This window comes from Cervus canadensis, chromosome 15 (genome assembly GCF_019320065.1).
Source record: "Cervus canadensis isolate Bull #8, Minnesota chromosome 15, ASM1932006v1, whole genome shotgun sequence".
NCBI lineage: Eukaryota > Metazoa > Chordata > Mammalia > Artiodactyla > Cervidae > Cervus > Cervus canadensis.
Genome location: NC_057400.1, coordinates 50,142,374 through 50,165,801, shown reverse-complemented (window position 1 = coordinate 50,165,801; position 23,428 = coordinate 50,142,374). Strand labels below are relative to the sequence as shown.

Sequence of the window (23,428 nt, the reverse complement as noted above, 5' to 3'; positions counted from 1 at the left end):
AAATGTGGTCCACTGGAGAAGGGAATGGAAAACCACTTCGGTATTCTTGCCTTGAGAACCCCATGAAAAGTATGAAAATGCAAAAAGATAGGACACTGAAAGATGAACTCCCCAGGTCAGTAGGTGCCTGATATGCTACTGGAGATCAGTGGAGAAATAACTCCAGAAAGAATGAAGAGACGGAGCCAAAGCAACAACACCACCGAGTTGTGGATGTGACTGGTGATGGAAGTAAAGTCCGATGCTAGTAAAGAGCAATATTGCATAGAAACCTGGAATGTTAGATCCATGAAACAAGGCAAATTGGAAGTGGTAAAACAAGTGATAGCAAAAGTGAACACTGACATTTTAGGAATCAGCTAACTAAAATGGACTGGAATGGGTGAATTTAATGGTCAGATGACCATTATATCTACTACTGTGGGCAAGAACCCCTTAGAAGAAATGGAGTAGCCATCATAGTCAAGAAAAGAGTTTGAAATGCAGTACTTGGATGCAGTCTCAAAAACGACAGAATGATCTCTGTTCGTTTCCAAGGCAAACCATTCATGTCACAGTAATCCAAGTCTATGCCCCGACCAGTAATGCTGAAGAAGCTAAAGTTGAATGGCTCCATGAAGACCAACAAGACCTTCTAGAACTAACACCCAAAAAGATGTCCTTTTCATTATAGGGGACTGGAATACAAAAGTTGGAAGTCAAGAGATACCTAGAGTAACAGGCAAATTTGGCCTTGGAGTACAGAAAATGAAGCAGAGCAAAGGCCAATAGAGTTTTGCCAAGAAAATGCACTGGTCATAGCAAACACCCTCTTCCAACAACACAAGAGAAGATTCTACACATGGACATCACCAGATGGTCAATACCGAAATCAAACAGATTATATTCTTTAAAGCCAAAGATGGAGAAGTTATGTACAGGCAGCAAAAACAAGACCAGGAGCTGACTGTGGCACAGATCATGAATGCCTTTTGCCAAATTCAGACTTAAATTGAAGAAAGTAGGGAAAACCACTAAACCATTCAGGTATGACCTAAATCAAATCTTTTACAATTAGACAGCGGAAGTGAGAAAGAGATTCAAGGGATTAGATCTGATAGAGTGCCTGAAGAACTATGGACGGAGGTTCCTGACATTGTATAGGAGGCAGGGATCAAGACCATCCCCAAGGAAAAGAAATGCAAAAAGGCAAAATGGTTGTCTGAGGAGGCCTTACAAATAGCTGTGAAATGATGAGAAGCAAAAGGCAAAGGAGAAAAAGAAAGATATACCCATTTGAATGCAAAGTTCCAAAGAATAGCAAGGAGAGATAAGAAAGCCTTCCCGTGACCAATGCAAACAAAAAGAGGAAAACAATAGAATGGGAAGGACTAGAGATCTCTTCAAGAAAATTAGAGATAACAAGGGAATATTTCATGCAAAGATGGGCACAATAAAGGACAAAAATGGTATGGACCTAACAGAAGCAGAAGATATTAAGAAGAGGTGGCAAGAATACACAGAAGAACTATACAAAAAAGATCTTAATGACCCAGATAATCACGATGGTGTGATCACTCACCTAGAGCCAGACATTTTGGAGTGCGAAGTCAAGTGGGCCTTAGGAAGCAACACTATGAACAAAGCTAGTGGAGGTGATGGAATTCCAGTTGAGCTATTTCAAATCCTAAAAGAAGATGCTGTGACAGTGCTGCACTCAATATGCTAGCAAATATGGAGAACTCAGCAGTGGCCACAGGACTGGAAAAGGTCAGTTTTCATTCCAATCCCAAAGAAAGGCAATGCCAAAGAATGCTCAAACTACCACACAATTGCACTCATCTCACACGCTAGCAAAGTAATGCTCAAAATTCTCCAAGCCAGGCTTCAATAGTACGTGAACCATGAACTTGCAGATGTTCAAGCTGGATTTAGAAAAGGTGGAGGAACCAGAGATCAAATTGCCAACATCTGTTGGATCACTGAAAAAGCAAGAGAGTTCCAGAAAAGTATCTACTGCTGCTTTATTGACTACGCCAAAGTCTTTGACTGTGTGGATCACAACAAACTGGAAAACTCTTAAAGAGATGGAATACCAGACCACCTTACCTGCTTCCTGAGAAATCTGTATGTAGGTCAAGAAGCAATAGTTAGAACTAGACATGGAAAAACAGACTGGTTCCAAATCGGGAAAGGAGTATGACAAGGCTGTATATTGTCACCCTGCTTATTTAACTTCTATGCAGAGTACATCATGAGAAATGCTGGGCTGGATGAAGCACAAGCTGGAATCAAGATTGCCAGGAGAAATATCAATAACCTCAGATATGCAGATGACACCACCCTTATGGCAGAAAGCAAAGAGGAACTGAAGAGCCTCTTGATGAAAGTGAAAGAGGAGAGGGAAAAAGTTGGCCTAAAACTCAACATTTAGAAAACTAAGATCATGGCATCTGGTCCCATCACTTTATGGCAAATAGATGGGGAAACAATGGAAACAGTGAGAGACTTTATTTTGGGGGGCTCCAGAATCACTGCAGATGGTGACTGCAGCCATGAAATTAAAAGATGCTTGCTCCTTGGAAGAAAAGTTATGACCAACCTAGACAGCATACTAAAAAGCAGAGACATTACTTTGCCCACAAAGCTCCGTCTAGTCAGAGCTATGGTTTTTCCAGTAGTCATGTATGGATGTGAGATTTGGACTATAAAGAAAGCTGAGTACCAAAGAATTGATGCTTTTGAAGTTGGTGTTGGAGAAGACTTGAGAATCTTGAGAGTCCCTTGGACAGCAAGGAGATCCAACGAGTCCATCCTAAAGGAAATCAGTCTTGAATATTCATTGGAAGGACTGATGTTGAAGCTGAAACTACTATCCTTTGGCCACCTGATGTGAAGAACTGACTCATTTGAAAAGACCCTGATGCTGGGAAAGATTGAATGTGGGAGGAGAAGGCAATGACAGAGGATGAGATAGTTGGATGGTATCACTGACTCAACGGATGTGAGTTTGAGTAAACTCCAGGAGTTGGTGATGGACAGGGAGGCCTGGCATGCTGCAGCCCATGGGCTCACAAAGAGTTGGACATGACTGAGCGACTGAACTGAACTGAACTGAACTGAACTAGCCTGTTTAATTTAATCGACCAAGAACTTGGAGAAGGGCATTCAGGCAACATAGCATGAACGTAACGTGACCAAAAGCACAGAAGTATGGAACAACGTGGGATGTTTGTGAAACTCTAAGTAGTCTAGATTTTGCCGAAGTATGAGCTGAGAGGTGGGAAGACAAGAGAGAAGAGATTGGAAAAGTGGGTGGGGTTCAGATCAGGGAGATTTCCCCCTATCAGGCCAAGGGTCTGAGGCTCATCCAGTGAGGTCTGAATGGTTATTTCAACTAAGGATTTTAAGCAAGGAAGCAACATGATTAGATATGAGTTTTAGTTAAGTTGTATTCTGGTGGCTCTTTGGAGAAGAGAATAGGCAGGAAGTCCATTTTGGAAGCTAAGTCAAAAGGGTAGACAAAAGAGCCTCAAAAGGTTTGAAATAGATTTTGATCAATGGACTAGGATTGAGAATTCAGAAATAATTTATGACCAATTTATGGTCAATTGATTTTTAACAAGAATGCCAAGACAATTTAACAGGAGAAAGAATAGTCTTTTCAACAAATAGTGCTAGGAAAACTTGATATCCATGTATAATGTAAATGAATGTAGTTGAACCTGTATGTACTTCATACCATACATAAAGATAATTCAAAATGCACTATTGATCTAAATATAAGGCCTAAAACCATAAATCTTAGAAGGAAATATAGGAATACAGCTTCATGACATTGAATTAAGCAATAATTTCTTAGATATGACACCAAAAACATGACTAACAAAAGAAAACAGAAAAATTGGGCTTCATCAAAATTTAAAAGTTTTAATGCTTGAAAAGATACAATCAAGAATTGAAAAGACAATTCCACAGAAAAAGAAAAAGAAAACTGCAAACAGTATATCTGATAAGGGCTAGTATCCAGAATACACAAAAATCAACAATTAAATGGGTAAAGGATCTGAGTAAACATTTCTTTGAAGGAAATATTATAAATGAGCAATAAGCATATGAAAAGATGCTCAGATTAGACAGCAGTGAGTTGCACAACTCAAAAATATACTAAAACCATAGAATTGTGCACTTTAAAAGATAATTTTATCATATATGAATTCTATCTCAAGCTGTTGCTATTATTATTAAAAGACCTTGGGAGAAAGGATGGGAGATTAATAAAGCCTTGGGAGAAGGGATCAGGAAATTCCCAAAGGAACCTTTTTGATAAACCTTAGCTGGTACAGTTGACAGGACTTTTGATGAACTGTTTGAAGAGAATGAGAAGACAGAGGTTACACCTAGCTTCCTGAAGGACAGGAAGTAGAGGAATAGAAGGGAGAAGGAGAAGATACCAGGGCACCATGGGTTTATCATGCAATCATGAGAGGAAATGGAAGTTGCTGATGAAAGAGAAGATGGCAAAAGTTTCACTTTGTTCACTGATTTAACAATTATTATGAATTGAGTCCTGGGAGATGCAGTTCTCCCTCCTGTGAGCTCAACCGAGAGAGGTGGGCCTTTCTGGAAAACTGAAAGGCTAAGGCCCAGGAATCCACATGTAATCTCTGAAAATCTTTAGGATGTGGACTCTGTGTGTTCCTGACTTCTTATCATGCAGATGATGAAACATCCTTTATGGAAATATTAGGTTACTTGCCTAATACTATATCTAAGAAGAGACTAGAACTTCAATCTTCTCACTAAATTATACTATTTTCTACAATAGTTTAGTAAACAAACCATAAGACTTTGAACTGAATATGCTGTACTATCCTTTAGACATTTGCCAGAACACATCCAAGTATGTGCATCATAGACGTGTGTCTCAGAGCAGATTTTCTGCTGGACCATACTTCAGAGTCCATTGACCATGAAACCAACAAGCGTTCATAGTTATTTCCTGTGATAGCTCAATAGTAGGACTTCTAGGAGGTTTCAGCTACCTGCCCAGCACTGGCAGGTGGCCTTTTTCCTGCCTACCTGAGAATAGATGAATGCTTCCAACCCACCTGGCCCCACTGTTGAGAGGGTGTTGAAAATAGCCCTTTTCTTGAAGGCTCCACGAGTAGAAAACTGGAAGGGCATTTCTAAGTCATTTTGCTGGAAAATTCAAGGATAATGAGGCAAGGAAACATTTTAGCTTTGGCCAAGTCTGCAGACATGGATGACTTGGGGAAGTCCTTCCTCATTTTCGAACCAGACAACATAATCCTCAAAACACTGCCTTTCAGGTGTGTGCAAGTCAGGATTTCAGTCCTGAGTGCCAGAAAACACAAAAGGTAAAGAGTAACACTAAACAAGTCTTTATCTTTTATTTACTGCCACCTGATAAGTCCTGCCTTTGATTGTTTTGTCTGCATATTTCCTGCTAAGAGTTTACAAAACAGCACTCCTGAACAGGAAGATAAGAGGCGCACCTATTTGTTGAATAACATCAAGGGGGGAAACTGCTAACTCATCCATTTTGTTGTTAAGTTGCTCAAAAGGATCAAAATACCAATTAACTTGCTGCTTCACAAATCTTTGATACCCTCAGATTTACTGACATTTTGAAACTCCTGTTCATACTTGCCTACTGGCTTTCTGATTATGAACAAAGAAGTGCCAATCTATTTAGCATTTGACCTGTTTTCTTAAATATTTTTTATGTATTCAACTCTTGGTAGCTAAAAATACTTGACTAGTCACATTCATGAGCTAAAATCATCTTTTGTTTGTTTGTTTCATCTCCAAATTTAAGATGGAAAAAGAGGCTCAAAGACACTTCCTTTTAAAAAGCCATTTCATTCTTACTTTTAATTTAACTGTCTCATTGCCAAAAGCTCTTTTTGCCCTTTCATCTGCATGGAATTTAGTGGCAGTGGGAAGATCCAATGAAGTGACCTGACATATTAGGATCCATTCTTCCCTGAGGAAAAGTTGGAAAAATGACCTTGGGCTGACGTTTCAGCATGGTGGTAAAAAGAAACTAAAGATGGTTGGTGGGATGCAGCAGATTTTATAATGAATTTTAATTTTCCTCCCTGGATATTCCCAGATAGTAGTGCTTCTCAGAGATTCTCTGTTGTTGTTCTTATTTCTTCACAGAAGTTTTGTGAAAATTCTACCTATAATCACATGTATGTGTAAGACACACCTATGGCAGCTGTTCAGAAAAGAGCAACATTTCGCTCTTAGGTAAAGGCAATTTCTGGGTTTAGAAAGCTCTACAGCAATTTCTGCAAAAAACTTTTATTGAATGGAATAGACTGAAGCAATTAAAACTGTGGCTGTTGTTGCCAGACTCCTTGGGTTCAAATTTTGGTCCTATCATTTATTAGCATTGGACTCTGGTAAAATCACTTACTTTCCTTCTATGCTTCAATTTCCTCATCTGTAAAATGGGTATAATAATAAAGCCTAGCTTATGGGGCTGCTGTATGGATCAAAGGAGATTACACATTTGGGACATTTTAGGTGCTATATAGATGTTAGCTATCATATTAAATCGTGCCAGATCCTGAGAGAGGAGTGGGTGTTGTGTATACTTACATTTGCCAGAATCTAGAGCCATTCATGAAAGAATACTTCCATTACAGCAAAAAATATCTGGAGATTTTGAAACCTAAGGTTTATATATATATATATATGTTTATACATAACACATATTATATATGTGTTTATCTATAACACAAAATTACCCATAGACATTTGTATTTTTCAGATGTGATCAGAAGGGGGGCTTCCCTAGTGGCTCAGACAGTAAAGAATCTGCCTGGAATGCAGGTGACCCAGATTCGATCCCTGGGTCAGGAAGATCCTGTGGAAGAGGGCACGGCACCCAACTAAATTGTTCTTACCTGGAAAATCCAGTGGACAGAAGGGCCTGGCAGACTACAGTCCATGGGGTCACAAAGAGCCAGGCAGACCACTTTACCTGCCTCCTGAGAAATCTGTATGCAGGTCAAGAAGCAACAGTTAGAACCAGACATGGAAAAACAGACTGGTTCCAAATCGGGAAAGCAGTACATCAAAGCTGTGTACTGTCACCCTGCTTATTTAACTTATATGCAGAGTACATCATGGAAAATGCCAGGCTGGATGAAGCATAAGCTGGAATCAAGATTGCCAGGAAAAATATCAATAACCTCAGATATGCAGATGACACCACCCTTATGGCAGGAAGTGAAGAGGAACTGAAGAGCCTCTTGATGAAAGTGAAAGAGGAGAGTGAAAGAACTGGCTTAAAACTCAACATTCAGACAGCTAAGATCATGGCATCCAGTCCCTTCACTTCATGGCAAATAGATGGGGAAACAATGGAAACAATGACAGACTTTATATCAAAATTGTGGGCTCCAAAATCACTGCAGATGGTGATTGCAGCCATGAAATCAAAAGGTGCTTGCTACTTGGAAGAAAAGCTATGACAAACCTAGACAGCATATTAAAAAGCAGAGACATAACTTTGCCCACAAAGGTCCATCTAGTCAAAGCTATGGTTTTTCCAGTGGTCATGTATGGATGTGAGAGTTGGACCATTAAGAAAGCTGAGCACCAAAGAATTGATGCTTTTGAACTGTGGTGTTTGAGAGGACTCCTGAGAGTCCCTTGGGCTGCAAGGAGATCCAATCAGTCCATCCTAAAGGAGATCAGTCCTGGGTGTTCATTGGAAGGACTGATGCTGAAGCTGAAACTCCAACATTTTGGCTACCTGATGCGAAGAACTGACTCATTTGAAAATGCCCTGATGCTGGGAAAGATTGAGGGTGGGAGAAGAAGGGGATGACAGAGGATGAGATGGTTGGATGGCATCACTGACTTGATGGACATGAGCTTGAGCAAGTTCTGGGAGTTGGTGTTGGACAAGGAAGCCTGGCATGCTGCAGTCCATGGGGTGGCAAACAGTTGGACACAACTGAGTGAACTGAACTGAACTGATCAGAAGGGAGCTTAACTTGTCTTCCAGATGACTGTAATTCAGTTGGAGTACAACAGAATCAACATTTATGCAAGTAAATGGCAGCTGGAAAGTCTTCCCTGGTGGCTCAGTGGTAAAGAATCCACCTGCCAATGCAGGAGACGATGGCTCCATCTCTGGGTTGGGAAAATCTCCTGGAATAGGAAATGTCAACCCACTCTAGTATTCTTGCATGGGAAATCCCATGGAAAGAGGAGCCTGGCAGAGTCAATGGGGTTGCAAGAGAGTCGAACACGACTTAACAACTAAACAACAAACTAGCCAATCACGTGTTTGGAGGCAAGAGGGCTGGGGATGATCCTAGGGGACAGAATGGCTTTGGCAGAGTTGTGTTTAATATAATGTAATCCCCAAAATACCAGCCAGACCTTTTCACAAACTCCTCGAAGAGGATGCGGTGAGAATACCCCTGCTGGCGGATGCTGACTGTCTCTAGGATGCCCGTGGAGCGGAGCTGGGCCCGCACTTTGTCTGTGGAGAACTTCAGGGCCTCTCGGTCATCATTGGGCTTGATGCAGCGTACAAAGTGCGGCTGTCCCACCACCATTTTAGAGAGCAGATCCATCAGAGAATACTACCAGGGGAAAAAATGCACAAGAAGTGAGGTTACCAAAATCATAATGGATAATTACAACCGTGGCTGGCCCAGGCTTCCAGGGCAGTTTGTCAGCTTGTAAACAACTCATGGAATCTTTGAGGCTAAACAAGAATCCAGCAAAAAGAAATAACAATATAAGTTCTGACTTATATTGTTCTGTACTTATAGCTGCCTATGGATTTTCTTTAAACATCACCTAGGGCCAAGCAATATCCCACTTGGCAGAAACTCAGCCATCTAAGAACTTGCTTAGATTATCTCATAACTCTGTTGCCAGAACTAGCTTGTCTCTGATATTTCAAGGTGATGCTCCATAAACTGTATCTGTAATTTTAAAGGTCCAGCTTTCAGGAAAGGGGTCAGTTGCCTCCTTAACCTAACAATCACCAGAAAGTCTAGGCCAATCTTACAAAGGCGGAGGCGAAATGAGAAAAATAAAGAGGGCAAAGAAAACAAGAAAACTGGACGGTAAAAGGAGATTATAATGAAGATGAATTAATACACCAAACGGCTGTGTAGAGAACAGAAAGAGCACATGGAAAACTAGGGGTGCTCTCCATTTCTCACAGACATCCACAGTGGCAGTTTTTCTTTTGGACATGTCTTTGGGGCAACTACAAGCCACACATAAAATCAGTCCCATTATTTCATAATCTTACCTGCTACTGATCCAAAATGGTGTTACCTAGCTTGGCAATGCGCTATTTTTTTAGCATTTGGGGACTAGTATATTGAGGACACCCAACTGTTTGTTATGGAGATACTTCTGAAAATTGCATGCCATTGGCTTCTTCTGCTGAAAGAGGGACTCTAAGATCTTGAGGATAACCTTACAGTCAGAGCCTTCAAATCCCATACACGCAGAAACTAGGAGAGTATAGTCAAGCCACTAAGGGGATCAGAATAAGAAATGAATGGCAATTAGAAATGTCCAACCATGAGTGATGAAACAGGGGCTGAAAACCTACCTGTTGGAGAAGCTGTAGCAGGCATCACTACATCAGTGGAATGCTGGACCCAAAGACCTCTCCAGTTCAGTTCAGTCACTCAGTTGTGTCCGACTCTTTGTGAACCCATGAACCGCAGCATGCCAGGCCTCCCTGTCCATCACCAACTCCCGGAGTCCACCCAAACCCATGTCCATTGAGTCAGTGATGCCATCCAACCATCTCATCCTCTGTCGTCCCATTCTCCTCCTGCCCTCAATCTTTCCCAGCATCAGGGTCTTTTAAAATGAGTCAGCTCTTCGCATTAGGTAGCCAAAGTATTGGAGTTTCAGCTTCAAAATCAGTCCTACCAATGAACACCCAGGAAAACACCAAAGACCTCTAGGTCCCTACAATCCATACACTAAGACTCATTCTAGTCTACCTCTAAGGCACAGGTCAGACTTCTTGGCTCTAGGTCCTTCTTGGACCCGCTAGCTTTGGGTGGAACCTTCTTTCCATGGTGTTGGCTCCCAGGCCCACCCTCCAGCCTGCCTGGCAACTCCAGCTCATGATCTACTTGACTTACTATCCCTGCCAAGTCCCTTATTTTGGCAACCCCACCTTACAACCTTATTTTGTCGTTCCTGGTTTCAGTAGTTCTGTCTTTGGCCTAACAGCATATCCATCGTGAAGTTGCCTAGACCTCAGTTTCCCATGGTCAGTGATCTCTAATGGGTTCTCAACCCCAGTGCTTCATAATTTGAAAATAAACAAATCTGTGCAAATCAGTACAAAGTGACAGTCTCTTATCTTTCCTCTCTAATGTGCGTGTGACAGAGTCCTTATGGAGACAACATTTTTACTCAAAAGAGTCATTCACCAGGTAAAAATATCAGGAATTGGGGTAACAGAGATGGGAAATAATGGGGCTCAGGTAAACGGCTCTTGCAATGGGTCAATTCAGTCTAGGAAAATAAAGTTGAAGCTAAGACATATTTTCTCATGAACTTGATAAGCCTCCTTCTAGACTTTTATTAACTACTTTACTTCTCAGTAAATATGCTGGAAAAGTGGCTGACTCCAGTAGCTTTAAGGCCAAGAAGCAGCTGAAACGCTAACAGAATCAGCACATTCAATGGACCATGTGCCAGTGGCAGAAAGGGCCCTCTGTAGACACTTGCGGTCTCACACTGTACTCAAGGGGGGGTTCCCTGTTATAATTCTCCTTTCCCTACAACTCCATCTTTCCTGACTGACTCTGAGCTTTGCTCTTGTTTCAGTAACTCTGTGGTATCTAGGCCTCTTGTGTGAATGGCTGACTCAACTTTTCTGGAAACAGGCAGAGGAGAGATCAAGAAGACTCCTTACCCGGAAGTAAGAAGCCATGGTTTGCCCCTTCATGTTGGTGGTTTCTTCCGGATGCCGTATCACCTCCAGAGTGTCCACCTGGAGCATAAGCAGAGGACAGTGGTTTGGGTATAGAGACAGCTTATTTTCTGACATTTCCCAAAATGTGAAAGGCGATTTGGTCAAATACCTGAGGGGCCTTGATGTTTATGACGTAATAGTACATACTATAGTAGTCATTTAAAGACATCTTAAAGAAAAACAGAATTTACACTCTTCTACTTATTTGACAACAACCACACTCTGTGATACACTATATGGTCTCAGTACAAATCCCAACCATGTTCTTTCTGTATTTCTCCATGTTCTACTGGGCCCTTATTAAGTTCTCCAATAATGTCATGTGAGACCATGCTATTTTTAAAAAGAAAACTGGGTAACAACACATGAAGCCAGGCAATTACAAAGTGAAGTGAAGTGAAAGTCGTTCAGTTGTGTCCGACTCTTTGCGACCCCCATGGATGATACAGTCCATGGAATTCTCTAGGCTAGAATACTGGAGTGGGTAGCCTTTCCCTTCTCCAGGGGATCTTCCTGGAGAATTTTGGCCTGGAAGATTCCATAGACTGTATCGTCCACGGGGTCACAAAGAGTCAGACATGACTGAGCAGCTTTCACTTTCACTGTAATTACAAAAACATGGACCCAAAGCCCAGGTTGCACCACAGGAGAATTACTGAAATTCTAACTGCCTTCCTGCTATCAGACCCTGACCCTGCAACATCCCTCCCGCTGCCCACAGCTCCTACGTGTTCACTATGGACCAGAGCTTAGAGTACACTTGTTCCCAAGCATCTGCCCCAAATACCTGGGCTGACTGGGAAGAATTTATGAATGAAAACCACTGTAGCAAACAATTGCAGGCACCCTGTATTCCATCATTTTATCTCAATGATAAAATTCCTGCTTCTGCACACACAAAGCTATTTGGTTTGCAGAGCATATGAGCAGCATTTCAGCACCAGCCTCCGTGGTAGCCTCCCATCTGCTCAGAACAGGTGGCAAGGGTATGAAGCAGGAACATTTGAACTGGAAGATGCTGCTGTCAGCACGTGTGTTCCGCTCAGTGGAGTGCTGTCCAGGCAGCTACCTCCCCGCGGGGTGAGGATGTCTGCAGCCTTGTTCAACAACAGTGAGAAGAGGTTACTTAGAAGGGATGGGGCCATGGGAGGTGGCTGAATAACGAGACTTACTCGAGGGGCATTTAGGAGACCGTTTGCAAAACTGAAGAAAATGCTTCAACTGGCTTGTATAAAGAAAACAGGTCTGTTTAAGAATGGGAATAAACATGGAACTAAGTTTTCAAACTAGAAAGCAACCTAAATAGTGAGCAGGAATCTGAGGGTATCTCTGAGCAAAGTGCCAGGAGAGGGGGCAGTGCAGCTTTCTTTCTCTAGGCTGCAGACTGGATCTGTTCCCAGAGTCATCGTTTCATCTAGATGCAGCTGAGCAACAGTACAACCGCCTGTAGCTGTTTTTATTTTTTTTATGAGAAAGAAGGAAATGACAGCTCTGTGTTTAAAGGGAAGATTGCTCTCACATAGAAAAGAAAAAACACATCATACCCGCCCCACCTGCATAGGTCCGATGGCGCTACCTGCAGGGACCACACGGAAGGTTCCTTCCCTATTTCAACCTCACTAGGAGTACACAGCTCAGCACTGGTGAGATTTGGGGAAAGCTAATTAGGACTGAAGCAAGAAAGATCTTGGCTATGGTCTGCCTTTGGCCAAACTGTAAATTCTGACAATTTTCCTAAACATTCTTTTTCCTTATTTTCTTTCTCCCCACCTGACTTTCATATATACACACAACTTTTGAGAATTTTCCACTATTTCTTTTTATTCAGAGATCCTCCCTGAAGAACCACAGTTTGCTTTGAACTCTGCTTTTCCTCCTTCATTTCCCTCCCTTTTTATTCAAATTAGCCGGCTAGTGCCAGCCCCCTCAGGCTCTAATACACTGTGAAAGGGCAGCTGGGAAACTCATCCATATTTCTCTTATTAGTAGAATTTACCTGTTACCCTTCTTCAGAACAAACAGAAGAACCTTGGCATTTGAGAATTTAACAGTTTAGTGATCAGGAAAATCTTTGATGTATATTAATTCTGCTAAGATAGAACTTTAAAAATGTGATATGTATTGTTTTCAAGATCAGTACCCATCCCCTGTAGCAAGTTGGAAAAATACAGAATGAAGCACCAGTTTGCAATCCAAGATCCAGGGCTGGAAGTATTATTAACTTCCCAAAGCCTGTGTTATTTAAAAACCACTACTATGCATACACACACACATGAAGTCAGTCAGTTTCCCTTCCTTTATTACCATGTTTGATTCAGTTTTAGTAATCACCCAGCATGACTTTAAGTCCTGCTCTTAACTCACATACAGAGTAATTCTTGGGTAGTAAAAACCTATTCTGCTATATATAACTTAGAAATATTAATGCATGTCTATAGTTCACCACCTACATATCTAGTACTATATTTTAAAGAATAAACAATGTACTATTGGGGTACCTTCTAATTTTAGAATTTGGAAAGGTCTTGGGTTGGCCAAGGGTCTCTTGAATTGGCAAAGGATATCTGCATAGTTATGAAGTTCCCCTGTACATGGAGTGGATCTAAAAGAGGGAATTGCACTTCAGACAAGGGACATACCAGAAGTTGCCTCTCTCGAACTTTTAAAGCAGGAGGCCTTTGTCTGCATTGGGCCTACCATGAACTCTGTGCTGTGCTGAGTTGCTCAGTTGTGTCCAACTCTTTGTGACCCTGTAGACTGTAGCCTGCCAGGCTCTTCTGTCCATGGGATTTTCCAGGCAAGAATACCGGAGTGAGTTCCATGCCTTCCCTCCAGGGGATCTTCCCAAGGGATAGAACCTGCATCTCTAGTGGCTCCTGCACTGCAGGCAGATTCTTTACCACTGAATCACCAGGGAGGCCCACCATGAACTCTACAGAACCGAAAAAAATTCAAAGCCAAAAGAGATAAGAAGGTTATTGTCTAAATTAAGAGCTTGTCTTTCTGAACTGATTTCATTAATAGTTAAAGTTAAGTGTTAGTCGCTCAGTCATGTCAACTCTTTCGGACCCCATGGACTATAGCCCACCAGGCTCCTCTGATCCATAGGATTCTTCAGACAAGAATACTGGAATGGGTTGCCATTCCCTTCTCCAGGGGATCTTAGCCACCCAGGGATTGAACCTAAGTATCCTGCATTGCAGGCTGATTCTTTACCATCTGAGCTACCCAGGAAGCCCCCAGTTAATGGTTTTAATTAAAAAAATAAAGTTTCTTAGAAATGATCCAGAAAGTAGAGTCTATTGAAGCCATCATCTAGCGAATTGTTCTTTCCAAAGGTGGGGATTTAACAACAACAACAACAAAGTCTTTTCTGTAGATTCTTATAAATTTTTACCTCAGATAGGAGGAAAAGAGGTTGGGAGAGCTTCCAAGGTTCAAGGGTTTGTGCTATAGGGCCCAGGGCTTAGAATTGGACACACTTGGTTCAAATTCTGGCTCCTGCGCTTAATAGCTATGTGGACTTTGACTTATTATGTAACTTTCCAAAGTCTGTGTATTTAAAAACCACTGTCTTGCACATGTGCACACACAGAAAAAGTCAGTCAGTTCCCCTTCATTTATTAACATGTTTGATTCAGTTTTAGTTTAGTAATTCATGGGTTGCAAAAAGTCGGACATGACTTAGCAACTGAACAACAATCATCAATATTAAGGATGCTGGGTTTTTATTTCATGGAATAAGGAGAGTAACTAGCTCCCATGCAACACAGCAAGGAAATCTTTTTATTTATTGGCAGAGAAAATACTTCCAATGAAACCAATTTCAAAATGATCAGTATAACCAATATTCTGGATAAAAACATCGTCTGTCTAACCCAGTATACCCTTCTTCTACACCACCGGTTGATATAACCATATAAGCCAACTGGAGCTGATCAAGCTTGCTTTTGTCAGGAAAGCCCACATGACAAATGTCCTGCCCGATTCCTTGTGAGTGGTGCTGGTTAGCCTTCAAAGTAGTCATGAATAAGCTTTACAGTTTGTGGTACAGACTCCAGGCCCATAGGAAATGAGCAAGCTTCCGTATACATATGGACTACACACATGGAATTTTAGATGGTTATCAAAACATGAGTAATAAAACATTTATTGTTTCTAATGTGAAATCACTGTACTAAACACTTTGCCTACATTATGTCAATGAGTTCTCAAAAGGACACTATGAGGTAAACATCATTATTACTACTATTCTACATATAAGGAAGTTAAGGTTCAAAGATTTTAGGTAAATTTCCCAGAGTCTTGCAGCCAGTAACTGGCCATGCCTAAGTCTGAACCCAGATCTGATTCCAAAACCTACTCCTTAAACATAATATACTGCCTTTATATATGATTTGTTATAAGTTATAAAAATCAGTCTGAAAGTGCAGTATTATTAAAAAGATTTGCCTCATCTGTCAATTAAATTTACTCTAGAATAAAGACATGGCTTCCAAAAAGCCTCGAAAACCATCTACATCTCAGTAATAAATGAAAACCTGGAGGAATTTTTTTCTTTGGTCTCAGTAAGTACCTACTATTTGCATCTCCAAACCTCAGAAGTATTTACATTTAGCCTCTTGACAAAGCCTTTGGTCAAGAATTTTCCTGCTATCAAGTGATGCATCCATCTCTTAAGGAAAAAGCCCCTACAGCATCACTCCCCTCAAAAGTCTCCATGGCACTGAATGAGGAAGCAAGGCTGGTGCTGACACCAGCCCAGTGTGGGGGTGCTGAATGTGGTGGAGGCTAGCTTCCTGCAGGGTCACCTCTTCTATTTTTTCTTGGATAAGGCAGAGAGGAATTGGTGGAGCTTTTTATTGCTGTTATTACACTTCATATTTTCTGATGCCTTAATTAAAACTTTCAACTCATCTTCTCTCCAAGGGAAAACAAATCTCTAGTCATTTTCATCTCACCTATATATATTGTAGTGATGTAAATACACGCCACGCACTAGAGGGCACACTTCTCACATAGGCAGTACAGGGAAGGAGATAATGTGTGGATAGGGAGTGTGGAAGGCAGAGGAATAGGTCCTGGCAGAATCCAGAGGTCAAAACATCAAACTGAGCAAAGGAGGGGAATATGGGCTGACATTGAATAGTACACAGGAGACTTTCATCTTTTTTTCATCATGATCCTTTTTAGAAGGAGTCTCAGTCACTCAGTTCAGTTAGTCAGTCATGTCTGACTGTTTGTGACCCCATGGACTGCAGCACACCAGGCCCCCCTGTCCATCACCAGCTCCCAGAGTTTATTCAAACTCATGTCCATTGAGTCGGTGATGCCATCCAACCATCTCATCCACTGTAATCCCCTTCTCCTCTCGCCTTCCATCTTTCCCAGCATCAGGGTCTTATACAATGAGTCAGTTCTTCACATCAGGTGGCCAAAGTATTGGAGAAGGAGTCTGGTGGAAGCCAATGACTCCAAAAAAAAAAAACCACATATATGGTTGATCCTCATTATTTGTGGATCTGTATTGGTGAATTTGCCTACTTGCTGAAATATATTTTTAATCTCCAAATCAATCAATGCTCAGATGCTTTCATAGTCACTTACAGACATGCAGAGTGGTGGAAACATACCTGGATGTGCATGCTCCCAGCTGAGGCTGAACAAAGTGACACTTTCTCTGCCTTCCTGTTCCAGCTCTCACACCATAAACAAGTGTCCTTTTCAAGGTGTATTTAAGTGCCAGAATTTTTCCTTTTTTTATGCTTTTGACTGGTGATTATACTGTTCAAAATAATACCTAATCACAGTACTGAAGTCCTATCAAGAGTTCCTAAGAGTAAGAAGGCTATGATGTGCCTGTTGGAACATATTTGTGTGTTAGTTTACCTTCACTCAGGCATGAGTCCCAGTGCTGTTGGCCTTGAGTTCAATGACACAAATACTATATTTGAAACAATGTTTATACAAAGAAATATGGTATATAGTTAATCATTTGTAAGAAGTATCTACAGTGGACCCTTCAGCCACAGAGATTTGAACTACATGGATCCATTTAAATGCATATTTTTTTCAATAGTAAATACAGCACTACTATACAATCCATGGTTTATTAAATCTGCATCTGTAGGACTGTGGATACAGAGAGCCCACTGTAAAGTTATTAGTGGATTTTTGACTGTATGGAGGGTTGGTGTCCCTAACCTCCATGTTCTTCAAGGGTCAACTGTATTAAATATAATGCTTTTAAAGAGAAACACACACAATACAGGTTATATATTAATCAGTTGACAACAGTGTTGTGACCAGAGCCTTGCAGGAGCCTAACCATGTATTTCTTCTAGGAGCAATGCTTCAAGATTTGCTGATTCAGCATTCACAGAAGCCTCATAGAACATCACTTTTGTGAATAATGAGAATCAAGTGCATTGAACACAAACAACATTTACATATAATATCAAGAGACTCTCAGAACCACTGAAACCCCTCTGTAAGCCTGACCTAGGGTCCCACATAACTCATGTTAAATAGCCCTAATTTCCTGCCACAAATGCACATGATTGAAAAATAGAATATTCTATAGGATTGTGCTAACAATGTGGATGTAAGAATACTGTTAACAAAGATGATCTGAATCCTTACTATGTGCAGGTCTTTTACTCTCAGAGGAAGTGAGTATAGATATGTATGTCTGTATCAATTTGGGGGTAATATTCATGTATTATATGTGGTTGTATTGATTATTCTTTATTAAATGAATCATTTAATATTCAGTATAAACAAAGGGTAAGAAAATTCAAAGACATGACCTGTTTTATTATCCCCTTACCTTTCAGATCATTATTTCTTGCTGCTAGTATACACAATGAATATTAAGCAGCCATTCCTTGAAATTTGGGCTAAACATTAGCAGGAAGAATAGAATAGTTAAAAATATTTTACAGCAGGATATTTAGTAACTTGTCTAACACCCTCTTTGCATGGATAAGTACATCACTCATTTTTCAGAGAGCAAAGCAGAGTAATAGGAGGGGGTTTCGTTTCTTTCTTCCCTGCTGACTCCTTTTGTTATCCTACTCTGCACATTGGTGATAGCTTCAAGAAAAAGTGGAATGTGTGCACTTCTTCCTGTGGATGTGGATGTGCATGTGTGCTAAGTTGCTTTAGTTGTGTTCTACTCTGCAACGCCATGGATCGAAGCCCACCAGGCTCCTCTGTCCATGGGATTCTCCAGGCACGAATACTGGAGTGGGTTGCCATGTCCTCCTCCAGGGGATCTTCCCAACCCAGGGATTGAACCTGCTTTGCTTACATCTCCTGCACTGGGAGGTGGGTTCTTTTCCACTAGCATCACCTGGGAAGCCCTTATATCTTCCCAGATGGACTTTATTTTCAAGTGTCATTGTTCTATAAACTTAAGTAGTATTTCTGAGAATCAGGTAAAGGGGTCTGCATATGCCATGTGGCATAAGGATTATTTTGAACTGAAGACATGTAAGTAACAACAGTTGTAAGAAGAAGCTTTTCTGAACTCTCCTTATCTGCCTAAAAGCAAAGCCTTCAAAAATAATTCAACTGTCATAAATCCCCTCCCTGGGAGCTTTGCAATCAGAGAAGATTGACTCATATCACCAGAGATGAGAAGTCAGAACTGGGATAAGAAATCGCCTGAATAGATACTGTCATATAAAACTGTTATACTTCCCATTTATTTTCCTAAAGGACCATTTATTTTTCCTAAAAGTCACTGATTGTCCCAGAAGTGTCCTTCTTCCTCGCTTCATCTCCTATTAAGATGGTATAGAAACTCCAAAATCTAACTGGCCCTTAGAGTCACTTTTTTGGTGAACCTCTGTATGTATATGATTAAAATATGTTTTTTTTCTCTTGCTAATCTGTCAGTTCAAGTTTAATTCGGTCTTCAAACACTGAACTTAAGAGGGTAGAGGAAAAAATTTTCCCCCTGACACAAGATTGTAAAGGATTTCATGATGATGTTTCAAATCTCTTAACCCCAAATTCCTAATGCCTCAGTCTCTATTCTAGACTTCCCAGATAGTGGGTCAGATAAAGGAAATGAATACTGCTCACCTAGGATGACCTCTAGGGTGGAAATGTCTTGTGGTCCACAGTATTTTGGGTACAAACCTGCTACTCACCTTGAGTCTCCCAGAACTGAAATGCGGAGGCAAAGATCTTGAGGCTGCTGTTATCCTGGCTCTTGTCTGGGCCAAGTTACCTGTGCAAAGAAGACAAAAAATTAAGGCAAAGGAGTTAAAAGAATAGTATGATAAGTAATTTTTCCCTTTGTGTCCCTATATTTTTCAGAATGTTCTAAATGATCTGCCCTGAACTTGAAACATTTGGAAAAATTTTCAAATTCAATGATGTAAATTACAAGTAAAATATAATATTTATAAGCTATAATCTGTAATATAAATTAAATTTATATTAGTTTAATAAGCAAATAAGAAAGCCCAAAGTCTCACATTCACTTAACAAACTAGTGCTCCGTCACTGAGTTGTGTCTGACTCTTTGCGACCCATGGACTGTAGACTGCCTGGTTCCTCTGTCCATGGGATTCTCCAGGCAAGAATATTGGCATGGGTTGCCACGTCCTCCTCCAGGGGATCTTCCCAACCCAGGGATCAAACTAGAGATTGAAGGAAATTACTATAATATAAGAGAACCATATATGAAAATCCCATAACTCATGTACTCAACGGTGAAAAATTGGAAGTTTTTCCTCTAAGGTTAGGAACGAGACAAGAATGTCCGCTCTCACCACTTCTATTGAACATAATACTGGCAGCCCTAGCTAGGTCAGTTAGGCAAGAATTAGAAATTAAAGGCATCCAAATTGTAAAGTAAGAAGTAAAATTATCTCCATTCACAGATGACATCATCTTACATATAGAAAACCTTAAAGATCATACACATGCACTAGCAAATGAATTCAAAGTTGTAGGATATAAAATCAACATATAAAAAGACAGTTGCATTTATATACACTAACAATGAAAATCTGAAAAGGGAGTTAAGAAAATAATTCCATTTACAATGGCATCAAAAAGAATAAAATACTTAGGAGTAAACTTAACCAAGGAGGTGAAAATTTATACACTGAAAACTATACAACACTCCTGAAAGAAACCAACAAAGGCACAAATAAATGGAAATCTATTCCATTGTGAGGGAGAAAAAAATATTCTTTTTCCTCTACCTGTTAGTGGAAGCACATTGACTGAAATGCCCACTCTGGCCAGGCACCATAGTAACTATTTACATGAGTTGTTTTATGATAGGAGGTCCTGGTAAGGAACAGGGAACTAACAAGCCTCCACCAACCAGAAAAGTTTGAGAAAGGTCAAAAGGAGACACCACCTGTCAGCCCACCTCCCAGAATCCTTCTCTCTGGCATCCATCTTAGCTAAACAAGGCATGCACCACCAGGAAGAACTCTTGAGTCAGAATGATTGGTTAAGGACAACCTGGAAATGAATCCCATCACCATAAAACCCGAGACTGCAAGCCATGTGACAGAGCTGTTCTCCTGGGTTCCCTTACCTCCTGCTCTCCATCCGGGTGCCCTTTCCCAAAAAATCTTTTGCTTTGTCAACAGATGTGTCTCCTCAGACAATTCATTTCCGAGTGTTAGACAAGAGCCCAGTTTCAGGCCCTGGAAGGGGTCCCCTTTCCTACAACATACCCACCTTAGGTTCATTGGCTGGGGCCCTGCAAATTAGAATGACAGAAGGTAGAGTAGCAAGAGAAAAGCAATCAGAAGTTTACTAATGCATGCATTGCACATATATACAGAATTATTCAGTGATGAGTAATTCAAAAGGGTGGTTAGATCTAACGAAAGAACAATAAATTTATAAAAAAGTGAAAGAGAAAGAAAAAGAACTTTGAGTTTCCAGGGGTGGGAAGTTATGGTAAGGGTAAATATATAGGGAAGGGCTTCCCTGGTGGCTCAGTGGTAAAGAACCCACCTGCCAATGCAGGAGACGTGGGTTCCATCTCTGGATCAAGAAGATACTCTGGAGAAGGAAATGGCAACCCACTCCAGTATTCTTGCCTGGAAAATCCCATGGATTTCCCATGGACTGTGGTGGGCTACAGTTCATGAAGTCGCAAAGGAGCTGGACACAATTTAGCCATTAAACAACAACAAATATATAGGGAAGCTATTATAAGATAAGGGCAAATTTATTATATAGATTCCTCTAGTTCTGTCTCTGAGTTGATAGGGTCTAGAGTTGTCTCTGGTGATTAACTTCTGTCTTTTTGGTAGAGAGGAGAGAGGGCACATTTTTACAAATTTATGCCCTGCTTTTGGCAAATGCACAGAAGGCAGAGAACTTTTCTTATATCTTCTCCTTTTCAATTGCTTTCAGCTTAAAATAATCCTTATGCCAAACTGGCATATTTTGGGGTGGCATATTCTGTTACCCTGCATTGTGTTCATGGATTACAAGGCTTAATATTGTTAAAATGTCCACACTACCCAAAGAGACCTACAAATTCAGTGAAATGCCCATCAAAATCTCAATGACATTTTTGGACAAATAGAAAAAATACTAAAATTCATATGGAACCCCAGAGGACTCCAAAACAATCTTCAGAAGGAAAAGAAAAAACTGAAGGCCTTATATGTCCTGATTTCAAAATACATTACAAAGCTATAGTAGTTGAAATAATCTGGCAAAACAATACTGACATGAACATAAACATACAGACCAATGGAACAGAACAGATAGCCCAGAAACAGACCCATGCACATATAGTCAAATAATCTTTGATATGGGTGTTAAGACTACACAATGGGGAAAGGATTATCTCTTCAACAAATGGTGCTGTGAATACTGGGCATTTACATGCAAAAGAATGAAACTGAAACCCTATCTTATACCATATTTGAAGATCAACTCATAATAAAGACTTAAATGTAAGACCAGAAACTATATAAGCATAAGGGGAAAGCTTCATAACACTGGTCTTGACAATTATTTCTCAGGTAGGACACCAAAAGCACAGACAACAAAAGCAAAAATAGACAATTGGGACTGTATATCAACAGGGGGAAAAAAGATGGGGGAAAACCATCTATCTCGTAAGAGGTTAATTTCCAAAATATATAAAGAACTCCTACAACTCAACTCTTTGCGACCCCATGGACTATACAGTCCATGGAATTCTCTAGGCCAGAATACTGGAGTGGGTAACCTTTCCCTTCTCCAGGGGATCTTCCCAACCCAGGGATCGAAACCAGGTGTCCCACATTGCAGGCAGATTCTTTGCCAGCTGAGCCACAAGGAAAGCCCTATAACTCAGCAGCAAAAAGTAAGCCGATTTAAAAACGGGCAAAGAATATACATGCCTGCAAAGATGACATATAAATGGCCTGAAGGTATATGAAAAGATTCTTAGTATCACTAACAGGGTAATGTAAATCAAAGCCACAATGAGATATCACCTCATACTTGTTAGAGTGGCAATTATAAATGAAGAGGAATAAAATATCTCCCTTTGGCATACTGATTATTTTAAGTTGGTTATTTCTGAGAAATGTAGACACACATGAGGCTCTGAAAACTGAGCCAAAATTACCCTTTTCTAAGAAAACTTTACAAGAGGAATGAATCTCCAAATGTAAAAGTGTCTCCCTCTCTCTACTAGAAAGAGAAGAATGACTAGCTAATTTTCAGGGCTGTTATGGGCACTGGATGCAATAATTCATGAAAAGCATTATCAACACAGCTCTGGTACAAGGCAAGTGCTCACTTCGTGTTACTAGCATTGATGATGATGATTTGCTATGAACAGTTCACATGGGCAAGAGAACAGGGAATTTCACTAATTTGCTACTGTGAACCCTGGTTTGTAAAAAAAATTAATGAAAGATGAGAAAAAGTGATAAGGCAACTCCACTTTGAATATCCATCTCTTGGCCTCTCTGATTTCTACTGCTTTTTGCTTTTGAAGGGTCTGAGTGGCCTGCTGGAACTCTCTTCTCCCTTCCTCTCCACCCAACCCTTCATCTCCTTTCTCATCCTTAGCCCCCCAAACAAGAGATCTGTTTTACCTAAAATGTCATTTGATTCTGTAGCAAAATAAAAAGTTGTCAGTGGAAGGAAAAGCTGCAATTTGTGCATTTGCAAGACACTAAAGATTTCAAAGTTTTTAGCAAGTCTAGCACAAAGATGTCCAAATGTTTTCTCTGGCGATATCTTCAGAGGCTAAACTGTGATTAATAGCCCAGAAAGAATCCTTTGAAGCAGGATTGGTGACATCAAAGTCGTAATCCAGGGGTGGCAGGAGCTTTATAATGAGTGGGAAGCATTTTAACACATTTCAAAGGATTTACAGCATGAATAAACAATAGACCTCAGCAGATGTGCCACACACACCTTTCAGAAACATAACCT

General features: G+C 40.6%; 1 protein-coding gene across 1 annotated transcript in view; it reads right to left on the bottom strand.

Moving 5' to 3' along the window:
* Positions 1 to 23,428, bottom strand: part of MYO3B (myosin IIIB) — a 476,002-nt gene that overhangs the window by 156,355 nt on the left and 296,219 nt on the right. Inside the window, exons 25-27 of the mRNA XM_043487760.1 lie at positions 19,156 to 19,235; positions 10,937 to 11,014; positions 8,410 to 8,615 (exon numbers count right to left, since the gene is read on the bottom strand). Coding sequence (XP_043343695.1) covers positions 8,410 to 8,615; positions 10,937 to 11,014; positions 19,156 to 19,235 — 364 coding nt within the window. The remainder of the gene's footprint in view (positions 1 to 8,409; positions 8,616 to 10,936; positions 11,015 to 19,155; positions 19,236 to 23,428) is intronic.